Source organism: Carassius carassius, chromosome 45 (genome assembly GCF_963082965.1).
Source record: "Carassius carassius chromosome 45, fCarCar2.1, whole genome shotgun sequence".
In the NCBI taxonomy this organism is placed as follows: Eukaryota; Metazoa; Chordata; class Actinopteri; order Cypriniformes; family Cyprinidae; genus Carassius; species Carassius carassius.
In genome coordinates, this window is record NC_081799.1 from 5,895,036 (window position 1) to 5,921,872 (window position 26,837).

Consider the following 26,837-nt stretch of genomic DNA (forward strand, 5'->3'; position numbering starts at 1 on the left):
CTTAGATATACACTGTACATCCAGAAAAGCCATTTTAAAATCGTCACGGTCGACTTACTGAGATTTCATATGCAATAGCGTGACCATATTACAGTGAGGCTGTTAAATAAATTATTGTAATGGAAGATGATTAAAATTTGGCGTTCTACTTTTTCTTAAGCAAATGGAAACGGAGCTGTAATAGCAGAACTTCCTGCAAAGAGCCTAAATGGGAAGCTGAAAAATACATTTTTGCATGTCAAATAATAAACAGTGCCAGTCAAAAGTTTGGATGCAGATTTGATGCTCAAAAAATATTTCTTCTTATTATCAATGTAAAAAAAATATTTAAAAAAATTAATTTGTAGCGACCAAGACACTGTCATGATTCACACAGGGAGCATGGGAACAAAGGAGCGAGGACACCAGGAATAAAGTACATTTCAAAGTGTTTAATGAACTCAAAGCGGGGGAACATAGGAACATGGAAAACACAGAACACAAAATTACATTTAACAGTGGACCGGAAACGAGGGGCAGAACACACTTTAAATAAACAGGAGAAAATGGGACACACCTGGGAACAAAAGAACTTAATGGGAATAGGAGCAGGAAAAAAACAAATAAGGGCATAAACATTAAACTGGAGCACATGGGGGAAGAAAACACAACACCAGACATGGAACAAAGTCTGACAGACACACTACTTTTCAAAAGTTTAGGGTAAGATAAATTAAATATAATAATGATAAAATAACGTTTATAATTATTTATATTATTTCTAATGTTTATAATATTTCTAAAATAATTTCTTTTTCAAATAAATGCTGTTATTTTAAACACTCTCTACTCAAAAAGTACTATAGTTTCCACAAAAACAGCACAACTCTTTTCAGCATTGATAATAACAATAAATATTTATTTCAGCAGCAAATCAGCAAGGCAAGTTTATTTATATTGCTCATTTTGTGCACAATGGTAATTCAAAGTGCTTTACATAAAAGAAAGAAAAGTAATAATAATTAAAAAAAAATCACAAAAATAAAACAAGGAATTTAAAAACTTTGAAAATGATTTAAAAAAAATATTTAAAATGAACTTAAGAGATTGCAATAATTTTGGGTTGCATAAAATACAGTGCAGTTCATAAAATAAAGTGCAATCAGTTCGGACATTGCACAGTGCTCATTCAATAAATGCACAACTAAACAGATGAGTTTTGAGTCTAGATTTAAATGTTTAGCACATCTGATCTCTTCTAGAAGCTGATTCCAACTGCGGGCGGCAGAGTAACTAAAGGAGGACTCCCCTTGTTTTGTGTAAACCCTTGGTATTTCTATCTGACTCGATCTTAATGATCTGAGTGGTCGGTTTATATTCAGTGAGCATATCCGCAATATATTTCGGTCCTAGGTCATTTAGTGACTTATACGAGTAAAAAGTATACGAATAAAATATACCAGTAAAAGTACTTTAAAATCAATTCTAAATGTAACTGGAAGCCAGTGTAAGGACCTGAGGACTGGTGTGATGTGCTCAGATTTTCTGGTTCTAGTCAGAATCCTGGCAGCAGCGTTCTGGATGAGCTGCAGCTGTCTAATGGTCTTTTTGGGAAGGCCGGTTAGGAGCCCATTACAATAGTCCACCCTGCTGGTGATGAAGGCATGAACAAGTTTCTCAAAGTCTTGGCTGGAAACAAAACATCTGATTCTTGCAATGTTTTTTAGATGATAGTATGCTGATTTAGTTACTGCTTTGACATGACTACTGAAACTAAGGTCTGTCTCCAGAATCACACCAAGATTCCTGACTTGATTTTTAGTTGTTTGACTCCTAGAGTCAAGATTTTCATTCACCTTGAGAACTTTAACTTTGTTTCCAAATGCAATGACTTCAGTTTTTTCCTTGTTTACCTGAAGAAAGTTCTGGCACAACCTGTCAGGGTTTTGCACTGTGACTGTTTGCTTTGTTTCTTGTGTCAGCACATGGCCTTGTTAATTGTTTTCTCGGCCATGTGCTCCTTTAGCCTGTCCTCCGTTTCCTTTTTACCACACCCTCTTGTTAACCTGGATAGTCTAATTGTGTTCACCTGGCCCTCATGTATTTCTCTGGACTGGATTGGTGATGTCCTTTACCCAGGCATAGATGTCCATCCATCAATTATGAATATTCAGTCGCAAACATGAGGTGCGAGCGGTCGCAAGCGCGGATGGGAGAATGGTGCATATTCTGCGTATAGCGAGCGGCGGTACTGCTGTCATCTTTCGCGCAACCGTGCATGCCGTGTTGTGATGGTGAATTGCACTGCAGTCGCAGACCAATCAGTGTTAACGTCATACCCCCGCGTCCGCGAGACCTTTTCTTTTTATATCATACACACCATCCCGATTGGCCTGCACACACTCTTTAAAACATTTAGTTATAAAGAAATTATACATATAATTAAGTATCGATACTTTGCAGAAAATATCGATACCAAAATAGAAGCTTCTGAGTATCAATATATCGATACTGCAGCATCGATGTGCACATCCCTACTGTGTAGTTCCCTGTTCTTGTCTGGCTCCTTGTTTTAGTAATTTGCTAGTTTTTGCCTCTTTGTTTTTTTACCATTTTATTTAGTTTTTCTAGTCATGATTTTTGGTTTGGTTTATTCTCCAAGTTGGTTAAATTAAAAATAATTCCTTATCTTATTGCTTTACTCTCTATTAGTTAATTGGTTCTCCCTTGTCTTGGGGGTTAATTTGTGTTTTTGTTTAGCTTTGTCCTGTCTAGTCTTGTGTTCGAGTTCCTGACCTGTCCCCGTGTGTCCTGCTCTGGTTCTACCTGCCTGGCACTTGGTCTGCTTCAGAGCTGGTGGTCAACAAGTGTCTGAGCTCTGCTCCATGGTGCCTTGTATGGTCTTCTCCATCAGCCTGCTCATGCCGACCCCTCTGTTGCCAAAGTATTCTGCCAGTTGTTTTCTGAAGCTGTCTCAGTGGCCTTCCCTAGCTGTTTACTGTGTTCCTGTTGTGGTATACATTGTGCTCTTAACTACCCTCTTGTATCATTACCTCACACTGCAACTGGGTCCTCCTTCCTAGATCCCTGACACATCCAACTATTAATTGAATCAGTGCCTTCGCAGAGGGAGTCAATGGGGCTGTAGTCATTTGGAGATACGGCTAGGTAAATCTGGGTATCATCAGCACAGCTGTGATCTTCAATTTGGTTCTCTCTCATTGTTTGATTAGTCATTCTAGTGTATTAGAAAGACTGAAGATCATGTGACACTAAGGACTGGACTTATGATGCTGACAATTCCGCTTCGATAACATAAATTACATTTTCAAACATTTACACAGAAACATTAACTTTTATTTTACAAAGTTATGAAAAAGTATAGTTTTTTTGTTTTTTTAGATTGTTTTAGGACAAATTGACTTATAATACGAGATCAAAAGTGGTTCTTTTAAAACCCCTTTATTTTCAAATAGTTATGATTTCCTTAGCATTATCTAAAAAAGTTATCACCATGTCAGATAAAGATAAATAGGATATTAATATATCAATATGTGACCCTGGACCACAAAACCCATCTTAAGTGTCAATTTTTTTAAATTGTGATTTATCCATCATCTGAAAGCTGAAAGTCCATTGATGTAAGGTTTATTAGGATCGGCCAATATTTGGCTGAGATGCAACTATTTGAAAATCTGGAATCTGAGGGTGCAAAGAATCAAAATATTGAGAAAATCACCTTTAAAGTTGTCCAAATGAAGTTCTTAGACATGCATATTACTAATCCAAAATTAAGTGTTGCTATATTTACAGTAGGACATTTACAAAATATCTTCATGGAAGATAATCTTTACTCAATATCCAAATGATTTTTGGCATAAAAGAAAAATTTATCATTTTGACCCATGCAATGTTTTTTTTTTTTTTTTTTGGCTTTTGATAAAAATTTACCCCAGTGACTTAAGACTGACTTAAGGTTGTGCCCCAGTTCACTTATTTTTTAAAGTGTTAATCAGATGTGTGGAGGTGAAGATGTAGCCAGAACAAATGAGAAGAGAAGACTACTGTTAATGAACAGGGTAAATATAGTGCTAGCACACGGATCTGTCTGGCTTCTGCGGGGAACATTGATTTGCTCTGAATAAGAATCAATATGCATGAAAGGTTCCAGTGTAAGTTCTGATCTGGGAACAGAAGCTCTCCAGTTCATGTAATCCTGTTTTCAGAAAGAAAAACCACCTTGATCTTTGATCACTACTCTTCTTCTCAGATCTCAAATACACTGTCCCTCGTGCCTTTATTCTGATCAAAGTGACCATATCCAGCAGAGTCAAATAAAGCAGAATTATTATTACTTTAAGGAATTCAGAATGAACCCAGTGGAATGATCCAAAAATTTAGCTGATGCGTCAAGATTTGTCAAAGGAACAGGAATATCATGCAGAAAGATTATTAAAAAAAATGCATTAAATAAATATTTACCTAAATATTGGAAGATTTATGCTGTTTTAATAGATTTCCATTAAGCCTGCATGGTTACTATATATATATATATATAACTACAGAAAAAGATATATACAAGAAAAAAGTAAGTGAATGAATGAATGAATTAAATCTGGCAATGTTTTAGCCCATGTCATTATTCAAAAGCGAGTGAAATTACTTTAATGTTTTGTGCTTTGTTGCTCTTAACCAAATTAAGAACTTACATTATCTTCAATAAGTGAGTGATCTTAAACAGTTTAGTATGGTGGGCTACTGAAGGTATAGGATTATCCCTCTATAAACTTTAAACTGACTGAAACTTACACAAACTGAGGAAGATGACTATCTTAGATTTACAGATGTATTTATTCCTCATTTGCCTCAAACAGGCAGAGACTGCGCCACACGTGTTGAGCAGGTTCAGCGGAAGATGTGGTAAAGAAAGGGTTAACAATGTGTAAATAATATGCTGAAGGAGAAAGAACACGGCTGTGTTCGGCAGTGGCGCGAATAAGTAAATTAGGACATGGACTGCGGCTCCGCGAGCGCCTCGCGTGCGTGCAGAGACTGACCCGGGAACTGCTTTCAGGAGATAAAAGCCCGTGGATCACGCTGCTTTCTGTTTGTCCCACGAACACGTATCGGCTGTGCTATACTATCAGGGACGAGGCCACAGACACACGCACACAGCACGGCGTCCAGCTCTAGCGCGAGATGGTCACGTCTACTCTGGGGCTCGTCATTCTGTCTGTCTGTCATCAGCTGTGTGGATTCGCGCGCGGTGAGTGTTCAGAACGAGGATGGTAACAATGGTTGCCATGGGAAGAAGATCATTTAGAACAATACCGCGTTCTCAGAACCTCTGTGTTACACTGTTGCGATCTAGTTCTCAGATGAGTTTAAATTCCTTGTAATAAACTGACCTGCTTGATATCATTCCTGCGTAAATCTGCAGATATATATATATATTTTAGTAGCCTATGGATCTTTCAGAGGGAAATGCGTTTGACTCGTATAAATGTATAGGCCCTTGCGAATGGCTTATAGAATCCACCCTACGTTTAACATTACTGGTGGCATTATTTCTGAATTTTCAATTTAAGTGATACTGCATGATTTCTCCTTTTTGTTTCAAATGTAATCCTGTGCGTTTCGAAAGCGTCGCTGGACATATCTGCGCGAACGCAACGCCTGCTTATGTTTCATCACGTATTTATGCATATAAGCCAGAGCCTTTCTGTTTTTAATGTCAAATGCTTGTTTGGAATCTCGCTCCGTGCCGCTTCGCTCGGTAAAGAGTTGAGGTGTGTTTGGTTGCGGTAATTCGGTGGCTCCGGTTGGAGCGCGTGTGAAACGCGTACGTCAGCCGGTGATCTAGCGGCGGTCCGCGTGGCCTGTTTATTAGCTTCAGGGTGTGTTCTACTTTTTAAGTGTTTATATGTTATATCTGATATTATATACGTGATATACACAGTCTAACATCTAAGCAGTGCGTTGAGAGGACGCGTTCTTGCGTTCAAAGCAGCTAGACTAAGCGTAATGTAAGGGGGCGTTCACATGCGACGCGTTCTGTCTGAGGGGTTTGTGTGTGTGTGTGTGTGTGTGTGTGTGTGTGTTAATTAGTACCCCAATGTATACATTAGGCACCTGAATCGTAAAATGATTTCAGATTTCAACTGGACAGATGTAAATGCTATTCATTAGGCTATAGTTTCTAGCTGTATTAATCTATTAAACACATTCATTTAAATATCCCCCTGATTACAAATACTCATATTGTGCTTAATATTGTCATGTGTGCAATTATCAAACATTTCTCATTTCTGTTCTTTTGAGGTCATTCTGAGTCTTATAGTTCTAGAGACCGGTTAAGACTAGTTAAAGCAGTAAGTACTTCCAATGGTTTTTAATTGACTAAAAATAATCATTTCATAAGATTTATTCATTCGGAATCGGATCATATTTGTTTTTTGGCAAATGGTCCTATTTGTATGTAACTTATTTGTAGCCTATGTTTTTTTTTGTATGATCTACCTCCTCACTTTATATACAGGGGTGAACCTTCATGCTTTATTTTTTATTTTTTTAAATCATATTGTTTTTATTGGAATCACCATACAAATCTATATGAAACTGGTACCTTGTAAAATACATATGTTTCTAATGAGAAATCACACTACACTGTTTTTTGATTCAGTAAAAAGAATAGTCTTGTATGATTCATTGTTTAGAAATCGGACTACACTGATGGTACTGTTTTAAATGAATCATGCTTTGTTTTTTATGTAGTTTTGGATTAAGCATGTTACACATCTATCCAGGTGACTAATTTTAGTTTTTATGTAATTTTCATATTCTAGGCTTTAACAGCAAGTACAACAGGATTGGGGTGGCTTAGTGGTTAAAGATGTGGGTTGGTAACTGAAAGGTTGTTGGTTTAAACCCCAGCAAAGCTAATCCATGACCTTCCTCCATTGTGCCCTTGAGCAAAGTACCTCAGGTTTCTCCAGTGGGGACTGACCTTGTGACGAAAGGTACTGTATATGCATTAAAAACTTTGCTAAATGACAGTTTAGAAGTAATTAGTAGCGCTCAGGTGATTGGGAAAGATAAATGGGTTTATCTTGACACAATCCCTCTTATTTTCCTCATGTGGTTGGTTTTTCATGGGAGTATGTAGTGACTGATGTGAGGAGGGGTTTTGGAGTCTTAAGGTGTTTTTGATTAAGGCCCCTTCTGCATTCTCAGCATCTGCCTGTGATGAAGCAAAGATGAGATCTTCTGATGAATCAGAGCTTTGGAAGTCTTGTGGTAAATGTTTTACTTGCACGCATGTGAAAAGAAGACTTCTGGGCCTTTGGCTAGCTGCAAAGCTCAGTCTCTCCTGGTAGGATGAGATGTTGCAAGTGATCTTCACATCTTAAAAGCCAATCTCAGAGCTGACCTTTTCTTTAAGGAGTGTTTACAGGTTGTCGGTGCAGCATTTTGTAAACATAAAAAATTACTTTTAAATGCCAAATGGTTTGCGCAATGCACTCATCAGTTGAATTAGTAGGGATTTCTTTTTTTGGCAGATGCTTTGGTTCCTTTGGTACAAACGGCAGACTACTGGCAAAAATGCCAGTTATAGAGCTATAAGCTGGTAAAATATGCTTTTTATATTAGTATAGTCCTGAAAAAAAAGCCCTCACATTTTAAATGTACTGCATGCATTTTGGTTATATATTTATTGTTAATATTACATTTAAAAATGCATAATTATTTACACTTTGCTTGTTGAATTGCTTATGCAAAATGCTGAGGTCATATGATAATGTGGCATTCAACCATTTGAAACATTTGTTGAAGTTATGCAGCTGTGACAAGATTCTCAAACACGGTCACGGTCAAGAACAGCTGTCTTGTATGTGCATGATCTGAAACCGTAAGATGCACATTTGAAAGCTCATAGCTAGTTCAGATACATCTGCCATTCTGTTTAGTGATTTTGAGTAGGTTGATAGTGGTACAGATTTAATTTGCATTGATAAAGTTCCTGTCCCGGCTGGGCACTGATCTTGGACTGGCAGTCATGACATGAGCGGCTGTCTTTGGCTAATGTCACATTTTTGCCCTCGTTCAGAAGAAATGCAGTTCATGTTAGGTTGTAGTTTTGTTATTTGTTGTTTTGACCAGTAATGGCAGTGTGAAAACTATTTTTAACCAATTTGTAGTTAATGCACCCATTCCATACCGTTCATACTGTACCCTTTTGATGGCATGTAGTTAGATCTTCCATGGAGGGCAATATAACTACAACTGCTTGGATCACTAGTCAATACTCTCTAGCAGGGGCGATTCTAGGATTTTGATTTTAGGGAGGCTCAGCCCCCAATAAGGGTATGATTAAAAAAATATTATTTGACTATTAGGGTAGGGTGGTATGCTACTAACCTTACTGCAATCCACTATTCCATTGTATTCCCTGTATTTCATATATGGGAGTAGGAGTACTGACTGAGCCATATACAACACCGTAATAAAAAAATAATTATTGGATGTGACCACTAGAAAATAGGGAATGTCGATTTTTTTTTTTATTTCAATGAAGACCTCCTGATTCATTCACTGTACAAACACACGCACACATGTTTCCAGTACAAACACAACATTTTACTGTTTGCATTTCTATGCTCACATACAAACCTCAGATAGGATTTTTTTCCTTTGACGATACCACTGCTTTTTCTTATAAAATGTACAGGGAAATTGGCAGACAATTAAAACAATGTCAGGGTTCAATGACTGAAATGAATCTTGGGAACACAGTGGTATTGTGTGTGTGAGAGGCTGTCTACGTTCTATTCTCACCTGACTGTTGCTCATTTGCAGACCTACTCCCGCACGACAAGAAAAAATTTTGTATATCCATCTACAATGAAATATAAATTATTTTCGTTTTTTAGCTTTTTAGCCTTTATAATCAACAATACGGTTGGATATTCATGAAGTCACCCCATGAAAATAGTCATTTTAAGTATTTTAACTAACAAGCTAATATTCATTAAGAATATAGACAAACCATGTATTAATGTAATTGTCTATTGGCAATATGATTAATCTGTTCTATAATTATTTCTTTTTATTAAAAATAACAACATGAATTATCAATTTGCCACTTCTATAAATCAAGTACAAATCTAGTATAAATAGTATAAATCAAGAAAATCAAAAATCCCTTTCCTCTACGCTTACTCTAATTTATGTATCATGACACTCCTCCTGATTCATTATTACTTAATACAAAACTATATTTAATAATACAAAACAAAATAACTCCACATTCTCTCTCTGGGCCATCTAGTGCTTTCAGACAATGATGTGTGTCTTTAATCATTTCTGTGCATGGCTGCATAATGTAATGTCAAAATACATAATAATATGTCTGTAATTTTAAAAAGTAAATGAAAATAAATCATGATCGTTTTCTGAATCTAAAGTATGTTTTCATGGGTGTTAATCACTTCATTTTTGAAGGAATAAAAAACTACTATCACACAAGGGCTGAAGGTGAACGCAGCGAAACGTTTTTGTATTGGATGAGAAACCGAGCCGTCCCGTGTGCTCCCAATGCTCCAGTAACATTACATTATGTAAACTGCAATGCATTTATGACAAAGAACTGCACCAATGCAGATGTAATATCATAGCATTAGCAATTTATCAATAAATGCACTCACACACGACACACACCTTGTGCTCTCTGATGTTCGCTCTGCTCGTCGCCCTGCTGGGGCTTCTGCTGAAGCCCCCCTAAAAAGGGCCTAGTGACGCCCCTGCTCTCTAGTCAGATTATTTTACAAGCATGAGTGGTTAGGTCATCTTAACCGAGACGTTTCAAAATGTTTTGCCAAGGTTTTTGTTGGTATGTTCACTGATTTATTACGGAGAGCGGCACTGAACAGAGTTGCAAAAATCTTGTTTTTTTATTTTTTTATTTTTTATTTTTTATTGATGTTACTCTTGAATTTGTGGAACCGTTTTTGCCGTGAAGATGCTGACATGGCTTTAAAAATTAGTACTTTTTAAAATATATACTACTACTACTACTACTCTTCCTGTAAATGTAATAGAAATAGGAAATGTAATAGGAATAGAATAGAGAACGCTAGTGTTAGAGGGTCATAAAGTAAATAGAATATACATATAATAGAAGCTAGAGATTCATTTTTATAAAGAAAACAGATAAAATGGAGTTATGTGTTAGAGGGTCATTTTTATAATGAATAGAAATAGAATAGAGTACCCTAGTTTTAGTTGTTTTTATTAAATAAAAAGAAAACGAGTAAATGTAATAAAGAACGGAGGATGCTAATGTTTGAGAGTCAGAATAAAATGGAAATGGAATACACTAGTGTTAGTCATTTTTATAACGAATGAAAAGGAAATAGAATAGAGTACACTAGTTTTAATCCTTTTTTTTTTAAATAAAAGTAAATAGAATAAAAAATAATAGTGATTGTGTTAGAGGGTCATTTTATAATGAATAAAAATAAAAGTAAATAGAATAGAGAACACTAGTTTTAGTCATTTTTATTATACATAGAAATAAAACAAGTAAAATAGAAAATAATAGAGAACCCTGGTGTTAGAGGGTAATTTTTTTATAATGAATAAAAAGTAAGTAGAATAGAAATAGCACAGAGTACACTAGTGTTAGTCATTTTTTATAATAAATAAAAAGAAAACCGGTCAGAATAGAAAGAGAATAGAGAACGTTGGTGTCAGAGGGTAATTTTTTATAATAAAGCAAAAATAATAGAAATATAATAGAGTGCTAGTGTTGGATAAATTTCACATTTTATTTAATAAAAAAAAAAAAATATATATATATATAATTTTTTATAACTCATTTTCATTTGTCAATAACAGAGTAGCACAAAAAGTGAATGGTAGGTTAGTATGATTTTTTTTTTTTTCTCCCCCCGTAGCTCCAGTCAGTTTCATGACATTTCCGGCTCAAGTCATTGGCTGCAGAATGGAGATTGTGGAACTCTCTCCACATTAATATAAAATGGAGCTCTACACTACCTCTGAAACCGTTCAAAATAGTATCTTTTTCCTCATGCAGGATTAAGGGTGGCAACAGTAGCCTATGATAGCACTGTAAGTGTTTTATTCACGTAGTATATCACTCAGTATATTACAAAACACTAACAAAAACTTGACAAATTCCCAGAAAATCTAACCAATTTTTCACCATTTGTATGGGACAACATTTTCTGTACAAAACTCAGTATTGGGGATAATTTGGACTTTAACAAGCCACTGGCTTTTCCTGCCTCACAGGTTCCCAAACAGAATGTGAGCAGTCTCAGTTCCAGTGTGGGAACGGCCGGTGCATCCCGTCTGTGTGGCAGTGTGACGGTGACCTGGACTGCTCGGACGGGAGCGACGAGACGTCCTGCGGTGAGTCAGTGTGTATGAGAGCTGAGAATTACATCAGCTCAGCGGCACAACATCCGTCATTGTTCTGATGTGTGGGCGTCTTGATGCTCGCCAGAACAGCCACACCTACCATTTCCCTGATCTGCAGTTAAACTAGTCCTGATCTCCAGAGCTGATGCAACTCTTGGGTAATCTGTCGTAATGGAGGCAGAAACAGATTGGCTTGCAGTTTGGACTCAGCACAGCGAAATTAAAATATTGATGAGGGACAGTTGCTTGCTTGCCACTCCTTCATAGTATGACTGGACACCAAGTGGTTTTCTGTGTAAAGATTTCCCCACCTAGGTGATCTATAACGCTCATCTGTGTGCTAACTGGGTCACTGATGCGAGAGATATTACAGATGGGGGCCGGCACAGATAAAATGAGCTGAAGTCTTTTTTTGGATCCTGGTGTTCCCATTTAGGCCTCTTCACCTTTTACTCAGGGGCGTTTCCTCTGAGAAGCCAGTACCTCCTTATAATTATAGAATAAAATAAATGACAGAACACGAAAACGTTTTGAAATATGAACTAATTTAGTATGTTGATCACTATTTTTCCAACAGCAACGCGTCTTTTGCTTCTCTTGAGGTGACTGAATCTATCTCGTTTTTGTCCCTCATTCAGTGTACAGTTTCAAATGACGAAAGAGAATTACAGTTTGCACCCTGTTTGACTTGAAAACGCAGTAAATATATTTGTTTTTATATAATTAGATATGATTTCATTAGCGTTATTAGTGCAGTGTCAACATATATAACCCAATAAAATATTTACAGTTTAATATGTTAACTCTTATGCTCATCAATGCTGATTTAAAATACAGTAAAAACTGAAATATTGTGAAATATTCCAATTTAATATAAATATTTTATATGTTAATGTTAAAATGTAATTAATTCCTGTGATGTTAAGCTGAATTTTCAGCATCATTATTCCAAACTTCAGTGTCACATGATCCTTCAGAAATCATTCTAATAAAACTGTTTTCTGTTAAACCGTTTTTTATCTGCTTATGCAGCAAAATGCAGACATTTCCTATCCGTTTCTCTCTCTCTCTTACTCTCTCTCTCTCTCTCTCTCTCTCTCTCTCTCTCTCTCTCTCTCTCTCTCTCTCTCTCTCTCTCTCTCTCTCTCTAAGCTTTTGAAAGCTAATGTATCACAGTTTCCATAAAAATATTAAGCAGTAAAAATGATCTGAAGGACCACGGGTACTGGTAATAAGGTTTTATGAATGTTTCTTGTTGACTGTATGGGTAAATATTGAACTACAAACCTTTAACTTGGAAGATATGTAATAATCAAATGCTATTGGAACATGCATTTACATTAGACATAAAAATGAAGCCCTAAACAAAGAGCGTGCTTTGCCTCCAGTGCAGGTCCAGCAGCTCTGTACCGTGTCCAAGCAGTGGCTCGTGTTGAGAAGGTCGGCCTGTCCGTTTGCACTGCTCTGTCTCTTATTGCCATTCAGTCCACAGGAGGCCTCCTGCTCCGAGTATGCACTTGTGCTGTGAGTGGACATGAAGAGACTGTGAATGTGTCTGAGACGGGAGGATTCTGTAGGATTCAGAGAGCCCCCGTCTTAAAGCGCCTCTCTAGGATTGAAGTGTTTTCTTTTAAATCAATATCCTGTGCTGAATTAAGTAAAAATGTGCAGACCTCTCAGCTTGGATACCTAGAGTTCATTAGCAAGCATTTCAAGTACTCTTGAGCAGACGTTCTTATGCATTGTTTGTTTTTCATTCCTCTTAAGCCTATGCTAATATCTACTGAAGCATAGGTTTTCTAACATGTCCGTTTCAGTGAGGAAGACCTGTGCCGAGGTGGACTACGTCTGCCGCAGTGGCCAGTGCATTCCCAAGAGATGGCAGTGCGATGGCGAACCAGACTGTGAGGATGGCTCAGACGAGAGCATCGAAATGTGCCGTGAGTCCGATTTCATCTTTAACACAGCATATTTATTCAGCGGTACCATGGTTTTGTGTTCGCTGCATGAACTCTGAACGATTCGTAAATCCCAAGTTACCTTCAAGGCTTGCCCATACAATTTCCTGTTTGTTTTTAACTTGAGTGAGAGTCTTTTATCTCAAATGAGGGTTATATTTAGATCCACCCTTGTGTGTTAGTTCTTCATGACATCACAAAAGCACACGTATGTCTTCATCTTTTGCATGTCCTTGTTTTTTTTTGCTGAAAACTTAAGATTAGGGATTAATGGTTTAAGGCACTTATTATAAACCGGGCCTGTTGGTTTATTAAAGTACAGTGGCTGTACATTCTATACAGTCCGATGCAGAAGTATCTGTGTACGTGCAGTTATGCATGTCAGTTCTCTATATCAAGTCTTGTTTGAGCAGCTGTTGGAAAGTTAGTCAGCAGAAAATGGAAAGGGTCCAACAATGTGTGTGTGTTCGTGAGCATTTGCACACGGGTGGCTATAAACGCATAAGTGATCTTTTGCTCTAAGCTCAATATTTCCATCTAGACACTGGATCAGCTTTGGATTTGATCATTTATGTTGAGGATATGTTACATTTGAACTTGAAGTGTAAAATATCAAAGGTTTCATGGATTACGCAACAGACCTATAGCAGCGTTTCTCCTTTGAGGTTACATTTCCCATTGTGTTTATGAGCCGCCAACGTCTTTGGAGTGTAGCCAAAGAGGTGAATGTTTCAACCTAATTGTTCACACCAGTCAAAGGTTGTTTCTATGTGAAGGTTTACACCCATGTTTCATGCCGTAAAACAATGTTTGTTTATACTGCGCCTGGATTATTTCACCATATATGAAAACTCATTCTGGGGAACTCTGATATAATTCAAGATCCAAATGAATTTGTTTCACCAGATTGTTTGTAGAGTTGTGAAATCTGATGATTAAGGTGAATGACGCTGTGCGGTCCTGACTGTTTTTTTTTTTTTTTTTGTCTCAGACACGAGGACCTGCCGAGTGAACGAGTTCAGCTGTGGCATCGGCTCCACGCAGTGCATTCCAGTCTTCTGGAAGTGTGACGGTGAGAAAGACTGCGACAACGGAGAGGACGAGATTAATTGTGGTGAGTCACTAGACACAACACAGTCTCTTATAATCAATCTGAGTTCCCATTTCGCTCCTCTCATCTCCTGATTCTTTGCATTGAACTGGAAATGAGACACTGAGATCCAAAATAAAAGTCTTCTTTTTTTTTTATCTAACTCCGTTTGAATTAGGCTTGAATAGGTGAATTCAATAAAATACACGTTTTTGTCCTGAACAAAAGAATAATATACTTATATGCACTCTAAAGTTGCTTAAACTATGCTCAAATATGCTGACACACAGAAACATCTCAAAAGTGAGGGATTTTAGTCCTTTTTAACATTCCTTGTAATTCTTCCCGGACGACAAAGTATGTCGACTAAATATGTAAATGTATAGTAATTAATTTATTCATGTATAATGCTTACAATTAATCTGCAAAAATATGAATAAAGTTTCTTTATTTATGCATTGTAATACCATTATTTATTCTAATGCATATTATTTGTTCTAATACCACTTTTGGGAAGTGTTTTATCAAAGAAATGAAATGTACATAAAGTATACATGAAATTAAAATAGTTATTTGTTTTATGCAATATTCAAATATTTATTTATATTTGTAATTATTTTACTTGAAGTTGACATTTTAATCATTTTAGTTTTTCATGTTTCTATTCAGCCTTATTTCAGTATACTTGTTAGTTGCAAAGGCAAAATTTCTGATTTTCAAGTTACCTTTTTCATCGAATTCATTTAATCTTAATTTCAAGTTGATTTAAGTTTGTTAATAACACAGATTCAGGTAAATTGAGGCCTACTAAAAGCAGTATTTTCTAGATGTTTGCCAATGTCCACATTATTATTCTGAAATCCTAAAGCGTTTGTTGAAGGCTGAACACTTAAGATGTTTTCCTGTGTCGTCTTATTTAGGTAACATTACATGCTCTCCTCTGGAGTTCACCTGTGCCAGTGGCCGCTGTGTTTCTCGTAATTTTGTCTGTAATGGTGAGGACGACTGCGGGGACGGCAGCGACGAACAGGACTGTGCTCCTGCCTCCTGCGGCCCGAGTGAAGTCCCGTGCGGGAATAATACCTGCATTCCTAGGAGCTGGCTGTGCGATGACGATGTGGACTGCCAGGACCAATCAGACGAGTCGCCAGAGCGTTGCGGACGCAACCCCACACCGCCGGCTAAGTGTTCGCCCAATGAGATGCAGTGTGGCTCTGGGGAATGCATACACAGGAAGTGGCGCTGTGACGGGGATCCAGACTGCAAGGACGGCAGCGATGAGAAAAACTGCTGTAAGTGTTTTTTTTTTTGGTTTGTTTGTTTTTGCCATATATGGCTAGAATATATTGTCACGGAAAATGAACCTTTTGTTTTTTTTGCTAAGTGGTCTCTGTTTGTCCATGTCATTTCCAGCTGCCCGTACCTGCAGACCCGACCAGTTCAAGTGTGATGACGGCAGTTGTATCCATGGCACCCGACAGTGCAACGGATTCCGAGATTGTGCTGACGGCATGGATGAAGTCAACTGCAAAAACTGTGAGTCTGTTAAACTGCAAAAACAGATTTTCTCAGAATACTCTGCCTGGAAAAGTAACAAATCTTTAAAATCCAAGAAAGATTTTAATAGTACTATTAACAGGCCAGTAACATGCAAGATTATGATGTAGGCTAAATGGGAAAGTAAACAGTGGTATATTATGTAATGTAATTTAATTATATTTTAGAATTTAAAACATGAAGCAAACACTGCACCAAATATTGAATTAGTATTAGCCATATAACAATTTTACATGTTGTTTTGTTTTTTTTACTAGCTCACATCATTGGTTTTGAAATGACTATCCTTGTCTCTTGTCTCAGTAACTCAGTGTAAAGGTCCTGACCAGTTCAAGTGTCGGAGTGGAGAGTGTATTGAGATGAGTAAAGTGTGTAATAAGGTCCGTGACTGTCCTGACTGGAGTGATGAACCCATCAAAGAGTGCAGTAAGTACAAGTGTTTTGCTGTTCTTTTCATTACGCATTCTGACGTCTTCTATATAAATAAAAAAAAAAGTCTAAAAAGGTCCATCAGTCACCTAACCGAATTACATAATTACTGTTTTTAGAGTTTCACTGTTATTTGACACACAATTCCCAACTTCCCCTAATGTCAGACTTAGCTAATTAAAAAGTCTAACAATAATGACTTAAGAAAATAATGAAAAAAGAAAAAAAGCTTAGGTTTTTAACTGCATAACTAAATTGCAGCATCAGTTATTTTTAGTTGTCCTTGTAATCTAAAGGCTGTTTAAAAATAATTAAATGGATACAGAAAGGAAAAATCAGTCATCGTTCACCATGCAAATAAACAGTTCAGTATACAAAACAATCACGATTCAGTAAAATGTCCTCAGCAAGCATTGTAAATGTAGGTCAATGAGATAGTCTTGAGACTTGGGTCTAAGAACCGTTTTCTTGAAAGAGTTTAATTTGTGTGTAGTGCTGTGATTTACTTAAACGCTGACTAAAGCATCATAAGTGCATCAACCTGCTGTATAATTAGTTCAAACAGTAACAGTAGTCTGTTAGACAGGGTTGTTGAGTCTGGAAGTTTGAGTAAATAGTTTCAAGCTGTCTGTTTTGACTTAAATGCTGCTTAAAACGTTCCAGATGTTAGGGGTGTGAACGGACCATTGGACAAGTGAGATGATGTACAGGAATTCCTCCCCACTGTTAATGCATCTGTTGCAGGGTCATTTTAGCGCTTGAGAGTGGTTTCTCGACACATTTAGGATGTTTTCACTCTTGAGTCGTCTTTAAAAGACCCTTGTAATAGACCACAATGTGAATCATGGAAAAAGTGTTGTATTCTCTGGGGTTAAATTGATATTCCAAACTAATATGACTTTTCTCTGTGAGACCCTTTAGTGATATTTTCTTGCAATATGTCAGGGTTGCATTTATTGGTCCAAAGTTGGGATTGTAAACTACTAGGTTTACTTAATGGTTATTAGACCCTTCATTGTGTGCAGCTTCAGCAGTCTGATGACCAGTTGGTGGTTACACTCTGCACAACTGTGGTTTCTGACTCCATTTTTGACAATGCTTCGGTTTCTGTTAGCCTCTAGGCTTGAAATACACTTGTCTGAGGCTAAGATCAAGTTGTCATGGGCTCAAAAAAATCATTCACCCAAGCCATAAAACACAAGGAGTATTGTGGCACATTTGTCCAGTATGGAGTCAATACGAAGTAGTATGCTCCATGTTTTCAACCATGATCCAAGGACATTGAGTACCACCCTGCGGGGCATTGATCATATGGAGCCTCTCTGAATTATTGATCCATGTAAATCTGATCATGTACTATCCATGCATCTCCTGTGAATATGCCACATTGAAATTCCAAGTGTGTAACGCAGCCATCATTTGTTTTAGATATGAACGAATGTCTAATCAATAATGGAGGCTGTTCGCACCTCTGCCTTGACCTGACGATTGGCTACAAGTGTGACTGCACACTAGGACTCCAGCTCATCGATCGCAAGACCTGCGGTGGTATGAATGCCCACATGTGCTGTTCAAATATAGTATAAATATAGTCGAAAAATGACTTTAGTATTGATTATCTCGGGTCCTGAAAATGGATCTTTGTTGAATGTTCTTCAACAGGAACTAAGACTATGATTGTTTCCCCACAGATGTCAATGAGTGCCTCAACCCTGGTATATGCAGTCAAATATGTATAAATCTCAAAGGCGGATACAAATGTGAATGTCACAATGGCTACCAGATGGACCCCACGACTGGAGTATGCAAGGCTGTAGGTAGGCTAGTCAAGGTGAAATTCACTTGGACTTCAGCCCTGTTTTAGCTAGGCTGACTTTTTTACAAATTGGAATTGGTTTCCCATCTAAACAAGAAACCCATTGAAATTTTAATTCACACCTGTGATAACAGTGCAGTTTATTTTCAGTAATTCAAACATGCAGAATCAGTGATGCTACAGTACACTCATGTTCACAACAGACCAAAGAGTCCCAGTAACTTTGATCTCTGGCATTTATGGTACCCTCTTTCTGCATTTCTAGGTAAAGAGCCCTGTCTTATTTTTACCAATCGAAGAGACATCCGTAAACTAGGACTGGAGCGACGTGAATATACTCAGATTGTGGAGCAGCTGCGGAACACAGTAGCTGTAGATGCTGACTTCGTTCAGCAGACAATATTCTGGGCTGACCTGGGGCAGAAGGCGATTTTTAGGTAAGCATTGGGTCCCTATTGAGTTGGCTTGAAGGTAGCAACTTTAAACTAGAGCAACATTGTATGAGAACTACTGTAGGACTAGGAATTTGTGCATAAATGTTAGTAATGTTGATGTCTTTCCAACCACTTGGATGACTTAACCCATATTTGCCTGGTGATTTGGTGCTTTCCTTTCCGCCCCACAGCACAGTATTGGATAAGCAGGAGGCAAGTCATATGAAAGTGATTGACAACATTCAGATGCCTGTTGGGATTGCAGTGGACTGGATTTACAAAAACATCTATTGGTCAGACCTGGGCAGTAAGAGTATAGCAGTGGCCAACTTCAATGGGACCAAGAGGAAGGTACTCTTTAACAGCGGCCTGAAAGAACCAGCCTCTATTGCTGTAGATCCTCTATCAGGGTAATTTGATTATCAAAACATTTTCACTGCTTTCTAAACATTTCCTAATTGTCAGATGTGCTCAGTTAAAACTTTTTGAAAGCAGTCCTTAGGTTTGAGGTAATCTAAAGTTCAGATGATTGCATCCTTGTCCTTCAATTACAGGTTCCTGTATTGGTCAGACTGGGGCGAACCAGCTAAGATTGAGAAGTCTGGTATGAATGGGATTGACAGACAGGTCCTGGTAGAGACAGACATTCAGTGGCCCAATGGAATCACTCTCGGTGAGTAATGTTTAGCATGATTTTTCAGTAACTTTTATTTACATGAACCAGTAAGGCAGGAGTAGCCAACCCTGCTCCTGGAGGGGCTACCTTTCTGCTTGTTTCAGTGAAGGGACCTACCGGTTATTTAATCATCTTGAATACTATTGTATTTGAAAAGGGTTGAAGTTAAACTTTGCTGAATGGTAAACCTCCAAGAGCAGGGTTGGCTACCCCTGCAGTAAGGGTATCCTCCTGATATTCCACAAGTTAGTGGTATTTGCTAAGTCAATTGCTATTGCTCATACTTTGGGTTAGGACAGGATGTGTCAGACTCTGCTCCTGAAGGTCCACAATCCTGGAGTATTTAGTTCCAACCCTGCTTCAACTCACCTGTTTGTAGTACAAGCGGTTTTGAAACTGAACTCTGCAGGTCTCTGGGCCTTTCAGAGGTGGAGTTAAACATCTATGGGTTTGTGGAAGCATGTGCACTTTGGTTTGGACATTTGGACAATTTCTGCTTTGTAGATGATACGACCGGTGAAAAGATGGAAAGAATGTGCTAGAGGAGAGGGGTCTAATTCACTTTTTAGAGGGCCACATTCCTGCAGATGTTTAGATGTAACCCTGCAACAACATACCTGCTTTTTACCTGGCAGAATTAGTATTTAGGTAATTTTGGAGGCTTTGCTCAGCTGGTTTGAGTGTTTTTAATTGGGGTTAATGCTAAACTCTAAAGGACGGTAGTCCTCCAGGAATATTAAAGGGTGGGATCTGTTGACTTTGGCATTGTGTGACCAACTATTAACCAGCCAGAATCAAGAATTATCCCCTCACCATTACTCTTGTCTTGTAGATCTGATCAAGGGCCGACTCTACTGGGTGGATTCAAAGCTGCACATGCTTTGTAGTGTAGACTTGAATGGAGACAACCGCCGGAAGGTGCTGCAGTCACCAGACTACCTGGCCCACCCTTTTGCCCTTACTGTTTTTGAGGTACACCAACTAGATCAGTTACAACTGCCAATCAACAGTGGATCCATAGTAGTGTCAAATTATGCTTTAAGGTAGCATTTGGTAATCCGTTTGAACAAAGATTTTCTCTGTACCCCATTTCAGGATCGAGTGTTCTGGACAGACGGTGAGAATGAGGCAATCTACGGTGCAAACAAGTACACAGGATCTGAAGTAACTCTGCTGGCCAGCAACCTCAATGAACCCCAAGACATCATTGTGTACCATGAGCTAATTCAGCTGTCTGGTGTGTCCTGAATTTATTTTGAACAGTAGCAACAACATGATTCTGTGACTCAAAGTCCTGTGTAGAAGGAACAGAAACTTAACTTAAAATCTTAAAGCTCTGATTTGATCTTGAAGAGTAACCAGAAACTGTTGTTTTCTCAAACCAGGGACCAACTGGTGTAATGAGAAGTTGGAGAATGGAGGCTGTTCCTTCATGTGCCTGCCAGCTCCACAAGTTAACAAACATTCCCCTAAATTCAGCTGCGTTTGTCCTCAAGGTCAAACACTTGGCTCAGATGGCTTGCACTGCAGACCAGGCATGTAACTATCACTTACAAAACAATTATTTATTGCTGATCAAGCTTTCATTTGCATTGTTAATTTTGTGTATGTGTGTGGACCAATCATTTTCGTTTTCATTCATGATCCATCATTTTTGGACCTCTTTGGCCAGTGTTCTGACTGCTGCGCTAAAAACAAGTTGCACAAATGACCTTAAATCTAAAAATTAGCCAATTTATTGCTATGGCTTTGTATTGCTCTCTTATGACAGAGGCACCTACTGCTATCCCCCGAGATGTAGGGAGGGTGACCCCTCACCCCAGTCAACCTAAAGGTAAAGCAGTTATTAGGATGTTAACTGCATGTGCATGGAGATCAATGCCTTTGATTTGCTTGCCGCCATAATAGATGGCTTCACAGTTTGAAGTCGGTAGAAGTGGCACATTAACATTTCCTTCAAGCTTGCATTGAGGTACGCTGAGGGGTGCAATTACTGATCTGATAATAAAATCAGTACTATGAGGTTTTGGGTACTTAAATATCCCATAATGTGCTCATATTAGCCGGGATAACTATTTGTAAATTTCTTAAATTTCTACTGGTTGCAACTAAGATCTGATGCTTAATTTCTACTTAAACTTTAGGTAACTTTTAGGTAAATATTATTGAATGTCGTTGGCAGTGTTGGGTATAGTTACTTTGGAAAGTAGTTAGTTAGGTTACAACGTTACCATCAATTAAAAGTAATCAGTTATGATACAGCGTTACCTATTCATAAAAGTAATGCGTTAGAGTACTCATGCGTTACCAAAAATTAAAAGCCGTTTGCAGTGGCTCACACATGACAGACACAGCCCCCGGCCCCTTTAAATGCACTAGAAGTCGTGACTCCCGACAATGAATAACGTCAGTAAGTCATCCGACTAAATTAACACTGCAGGATAACAATAACAGGAAAGACAGTCAGCAATAGGCTATTCCACATGGCGTTTTATTTATTTATTATCACAGAACATATTATTATTCATAATTCGCACCTACCCAGCCCGGGTAGCCTAGGCTACTGAATATTATGAGCACCACAAGATAACTCCTGATTTTTCTTTAACTTTAAATAATGCAGTTATCAAAGTACAAGTATGCTTACTTGTAAACACAACCTTAAACAGGCTTGCAGATTTAAATCCATTTAGAAATGATGAACAACCAGCCAGCCAACGATCTAACAGAAATTAACAGCTGCCTGTCAAACAAAAATAACAAACCGAATTAAATCCTTCACTGCCACACAGGCAAATGACAAATCGCTTAATAGCCGAACTAATTATTATTAAAGTGTCACTCACAGTCACAAGCATAAATTCGCTTTAACACAGTCCATAAACCAAACGCTGTCCTCTCTGCCATCTTGCCGGGAGATCGAAAAAAAAAAACCACACACACACACACAGGGTCAGGCGCAGGGCACAGACGTATCACAGCCATTGACTTTACGATCACAGAGCTTCGGCTCCGCTGATACATCCGCAGGTGGCACAGTAGACCTAGGCCTACTGTCTGACAAAAAGCAGGCTGCAGTCGGGATTTTCCTTTCCTTAAAATAATGGATTACTTTTTTTTTTAAATAACGAAGTTACTGATTACTTACGCACGAAACTAACGCGTTAAGTTACACATTTCAGGAAAAAAGTAATTAGAGTACTCTAACGCGTTACTTTGTAACGCGTTACCCACAACACTGGTCGTTGGATTATATGTAGCTTGCATTTTAAAGAAAATGACAATGGAAAAGGAGCCTCCAGTGTTTATACTCTTAAACTAATTTTGTTTTAAATCATCTGCAATACCGAAGTTTTCCTCTGAACCAGTTTGGGCTGGTAAGGCTAGTTGCCTCCCATATACTTTTAATCTAAATCTGGAATTAAAACCATAACTGTAGTCTCTTAACACTGCATTTAGAATATAAAAACCTTCCCATTATTAATAACAAGACTGGAAATAGTGGCTGTGAAAGTGTTTGTATATTTATTTAAGAAGTTCCATTTCATCATTTTGCTGCTGCTGCTTGTCTGCTTACACCTTCATATCCAAACTTCATTAACACCATTACTCAAATATTATCTCGCTTGGCTGACTCTTGATGTAGTTTGTTTTGGTCTTTTAGATTAGATTTTTTTCAACATCTTTCTTTTTTATTAGAAGGAAACATAAGCACCTCTATACATGAAGTAAATTCATCAGCCAAAGGATCTGCTGCTGCCTGGGCTATTCTACCTGTGTGTAAGTACATTTTCTACTCTGTAATACGAGATCGATATCGTTCGCTTGCTTCAGTGAAAGTATAACGTGCCTAACGTTTTCGACTCGTACATTACACGCCCTGATGTCACGTGTCGTTACGGGATCTTTACGGGTTGTGTGTGAAAGCACGCACATATCCCGGGTAATCACTGGCAGTGTGAACCTGCAAAATCTAGCGACCCGGGAACAATTGCCGGAACACTTTACCCGTGTATTTGCCGGAATGGCAGTGTGAAAGGGGCTTTAGAGAACTAATGAAATCGAATTTTTAAGCTTTTTCATCTATATGTCAGTGTCGTCTTAAAAGCGGACTAATCTTTAGCAGATTGTGTACTACACCTGTTTTTGTCCAATCAAATGCTAGGTAGAATGCAAGTATCCCCCTTAACAAATTTCTTGGGTGTGATGTGATAACAGCCATTTAGCTATTAAAAATATGAAAGCGGGAAGTTTGGGCATGTCAGACAAGAAAGAAAAATGCATTTATTAGGACATTTTTGGAGTTACTTTTTTCATATTTGCTGGAACATTGTCCCTACAGTCCCTACAGTCAAGTTGTTATAGAGTTATTCAGTTCATTGTTCTTTGCCTACAGTGTTATTGGCCATGGCTGCAGCGGGTGGTTACTTAATGTGGCGCAATTGGCAGATCAAAAATAAGAAGAGCATGAACTTCGATAATCCAGTATATCTGAAGACCACAGAGGAAGACCTCAATATCAATATCAGCAGACACGGCGCTTCTGTAGGCCACACATACCCTGCTGTGAGTAGTGCATATTCAGCATAGTCATTATCTGTGGTTTCAGATGAATGAAACCATAATTTATCACCTTGTCTACATTAGAAATATGATTTTATTGTTTTAAAGGAAGAATTTATTTTGAGCTATTCTCTCTGCTGTTCTGTAATGCTGAAAGCAAAGAGTGGCAATTAGTTCTGCGTTTATTTGGTTTTAGAAAATGGCTAAGTATTTGTATTTTATGCCAGACCCCAATTTCAATTTGCTAAATGCTTAGTTTTTCTAACGGGCTGTAATACATCTGGACCTTCAATCTCCTAATCTTCTTGTCTTTCTGCAGATTTCGATGGTTAACACAGAAGACGACTTGTCATAACCCAAGCTCCCACAATGCTCTGGTTTATTTACTAGCCACTTGGCACCAATGGCAATTGCTGCCGTTTCAGCGGGTTTCACAACCAGCTGCCTTCTGAAGTGCATTTCCAAGTTTGTTTTTGTTCTGTTTTTTTTTTCTCTCCAATAAGAGGATGTCATTTGTGATACGAGAAAGTATGTGCACACTTCTCATGCTGAGTGCGCTACAAAAGCACCAAGCAATTCTGAGGGTCTGGGTTTTTACCTTCACGTACACCATAACAGCCCCAAAATGATTCAACAGCCTTAATTCCTATTTACAAGAATGACGGCATATTTGGAGACCCAGAATGCAGATTAGATGGCCACTAGAGCATGTGGATGCCTGAAATATTTAAATGAAAATGCATATTTTAGATGACCATATCTTTAAAGAGTAAGTTTCTTTCTTTCTGTTTTACTAATGGACATTGTTTCCCAGAGATGCATTATTATAAAGCTTTGTGTGTCTTTCTGGGTTTGAAAAACTCTATAGGGAAAAGTGCTGTTACAACATTTGTAAAACATTGTGTACATGTATCCCTCTCTGGAAAACATAATCAGGATTCCTCAAGCACTTTGATCAAATGTTCCTCTGTAAATAAGATTGTATACATTTGACTGAGACAATTTTGCTATGGTTGGGCACTGTACCAGGGTAAAGGATAATGTATTTAAAAAATGAAGTTTGTTAAAACTATTTTGTATGTTTGTGTGCTGTTCCTGTGACCTTTTTATAGCAGTGTGCTGGGGAACATAATGCTCTGTATTGTGAAAAGGAAACAATTGCAAATGTGAAATAAAATTGAAGTTTAAGAGTTTCTTTTTTTTGTTTACATGAAGACTTTTAGAATGCGTAGAAAGGGCTGTCATTCGTCTTTGCATCAATGTCTGTAAACATAAAGGAGTCCAGGCTAGTAGGCTGTGATCACACATGAGGATGCTGCAGGTGATGTTTCATTAATAGCCTTTTCTCACAGCGGCTGGAATAATTACACTATGATTCTGATGGTGACGTCGTGCCCCTGATGAGCAGACGTGCTTTTTGGGCCGATATATCTCATACTCATACTTTTTTTTTTTTTTAAACGGCCCAAAAAACATCGGCGGCCCATTCGTTTTGTTTTGTTTTGCTTAATTGGCGGCGCTGGGTTTGTGCCGGTGTAATGCATTGGTCAAAGTCAGTGTTAGTTTTTTTTTCTGACAGACCCGCCCATGAAACACGTAGATCAGCGGCCCATTGGCTCTTTTCTTGATTGACACTGGGCTGGCCCAATCACAACTTTAAACGAGTGAGCGAGCGGCAGCAGTGTCAGTGTGTATCTGTAAAAAAAAGATGGAGAAGAAAAGCAAGGAATGTGCAGATAAATAGCGTGAAAAAATAGAACCAGGCCCTTAAAGCAGACACTGTAAACTGTGTCAAAATATATGTTTTCTGACCTTCATCAGCTCCTGTGGCAGATGATGATAGTGAGGTCGGAGGATCAGGAGAGAGATGGGAAAGTGTAGAGCCTGTGGTAAGCATAACTACTTTCAAAACACTTAGGCCATGTCATGAGTGTAGATTATTTCCACATCTGCATAGTTGACGATTACCGCAATTCACTAGAAATTTAATAAGAGGCCTTTGTAAACCATTTTTTCCACCAAAATAAAAGCTTGATGCAGTTTGCGTCAAAATAAAAGATCATGTGCTTATCTCTTTCAAGTATAGAATTTGGTACAACTAATTAAGAAAGTTTCCTTTATTTTTTGTGCCTTTGTTTTACAAAATATGGCTATTACTGTCATTGGATTAATATTAACTATTATTATGTATAGGTGTAATGTAAATAGACACTGTAACTAAAAGAGGTTTGAATTTTTCTTTGTTTAATTTGCACACTGAATATGGGTTGGAGCTTTTAATTTTGAACTCTCAAAGTGCACCAGATTAATGAATTTAACATTAAAATGCACAAAATTTTCTCACGGGGGGCATGCCCCCGAACCCCCCTAGAAGGACCGAGGACACACCACCATAGTTTTAACAAAAATCCTGTAAGAAACACTGGTATTGCTATGCCAGAGCCGCTTATAGCTTGTTTTAGGATTCACCGCTGTGGAGTATAGTTCAACTGTATTAATAAATATAAAATTTTGACTTATTTCATCTGTTAACTCTCACTCGTTCCTATACTCACTCATTACATGGCATTAGTGGTTTTAATGAATTTAATGAGTTGGTATGCATATAATTAAGGGCGTGCAAAGATGGGTGGTGTTTATGATCATATAGTGGGCCGGTCTGGGCAAAAATGCCCGGGCCGATTTTTTTGTCCCAGTCCAGCCCTGCATACGACAATCATCAGTGACATCAGCGCGCTCTCTCTCTCTCTGTCTCTCTCGCGCGCGCTCTCTCTCTCTCTGTCTCTCTCGCGCGCGCGCTCTCTCTCTCTCTGTCTCTCTCTCGCGCGCGCGTCTCTCTCTCTCTCTGTCTCTCTCGCGCACGCTCTCTCTCTCTCTCTCTCTCTCTCTCTCT

General features: G+C 38.1%; 1 protein-coding gene across 2 annotated transcripts; it reads left to right on the forward strand.

Annotated features, from left to right (window-relative positions):
- The first annotated feature begins 4,929 nt into the window (after positions 1-4,929).
- Positions 4,930-25,138, forward strand: LOC132127651 (very low-density lipoprotein receptor-like). Of its 2 annotated transcripts, XM_059539633.1 has the most exons (21): positions 4,930-5,245; positions 11,293-11,412; positions 13,239-13,361; positions 14,371-14,493; positions 15,390-15,761; positions 15,883-16,005; positions 16,330-16,452; positions 17,884-18,003; positions 18,147-18,272; positions 18,537-18,708; positions 18,897-19,115; positions 19,260-19,378; positions 20,214-20,353; positions 20,477-20,618; positions 20,767-20,916; positions 21,153-21,215; positions 22,677-22,688; positions 22,729-22,758; positions 23,081-23,161; positions 23,778-23,947; positions 24,264-25,138. In XM_059539633.1, exons 1-21 carry the CDS (start codon positions 5,179-5,181, stop codon positions 24,297-24,299), a joined length of 2,631 nt encoding a protein of 876 aa, XP_059395616.1. In that variant the 5' UTR covers positions 4,930-5,178; the 3' UTR covers positions 24,300-25,138. The 2 variants fall into 2 exon arrangements, with proteins under 2 accessions (XP_059395616.1, XP_059395615.1); XM_059539632.1 differs by lacking the exons at positions 21,153-21,215; positions 22,677-22,688; positions 22,729-22,758 and having other exon boundaries at positions 4,932-5,245.
- The last annotated feature ends 1,699 nt before the right edge of the window (positions 25,139-26,837 follow it).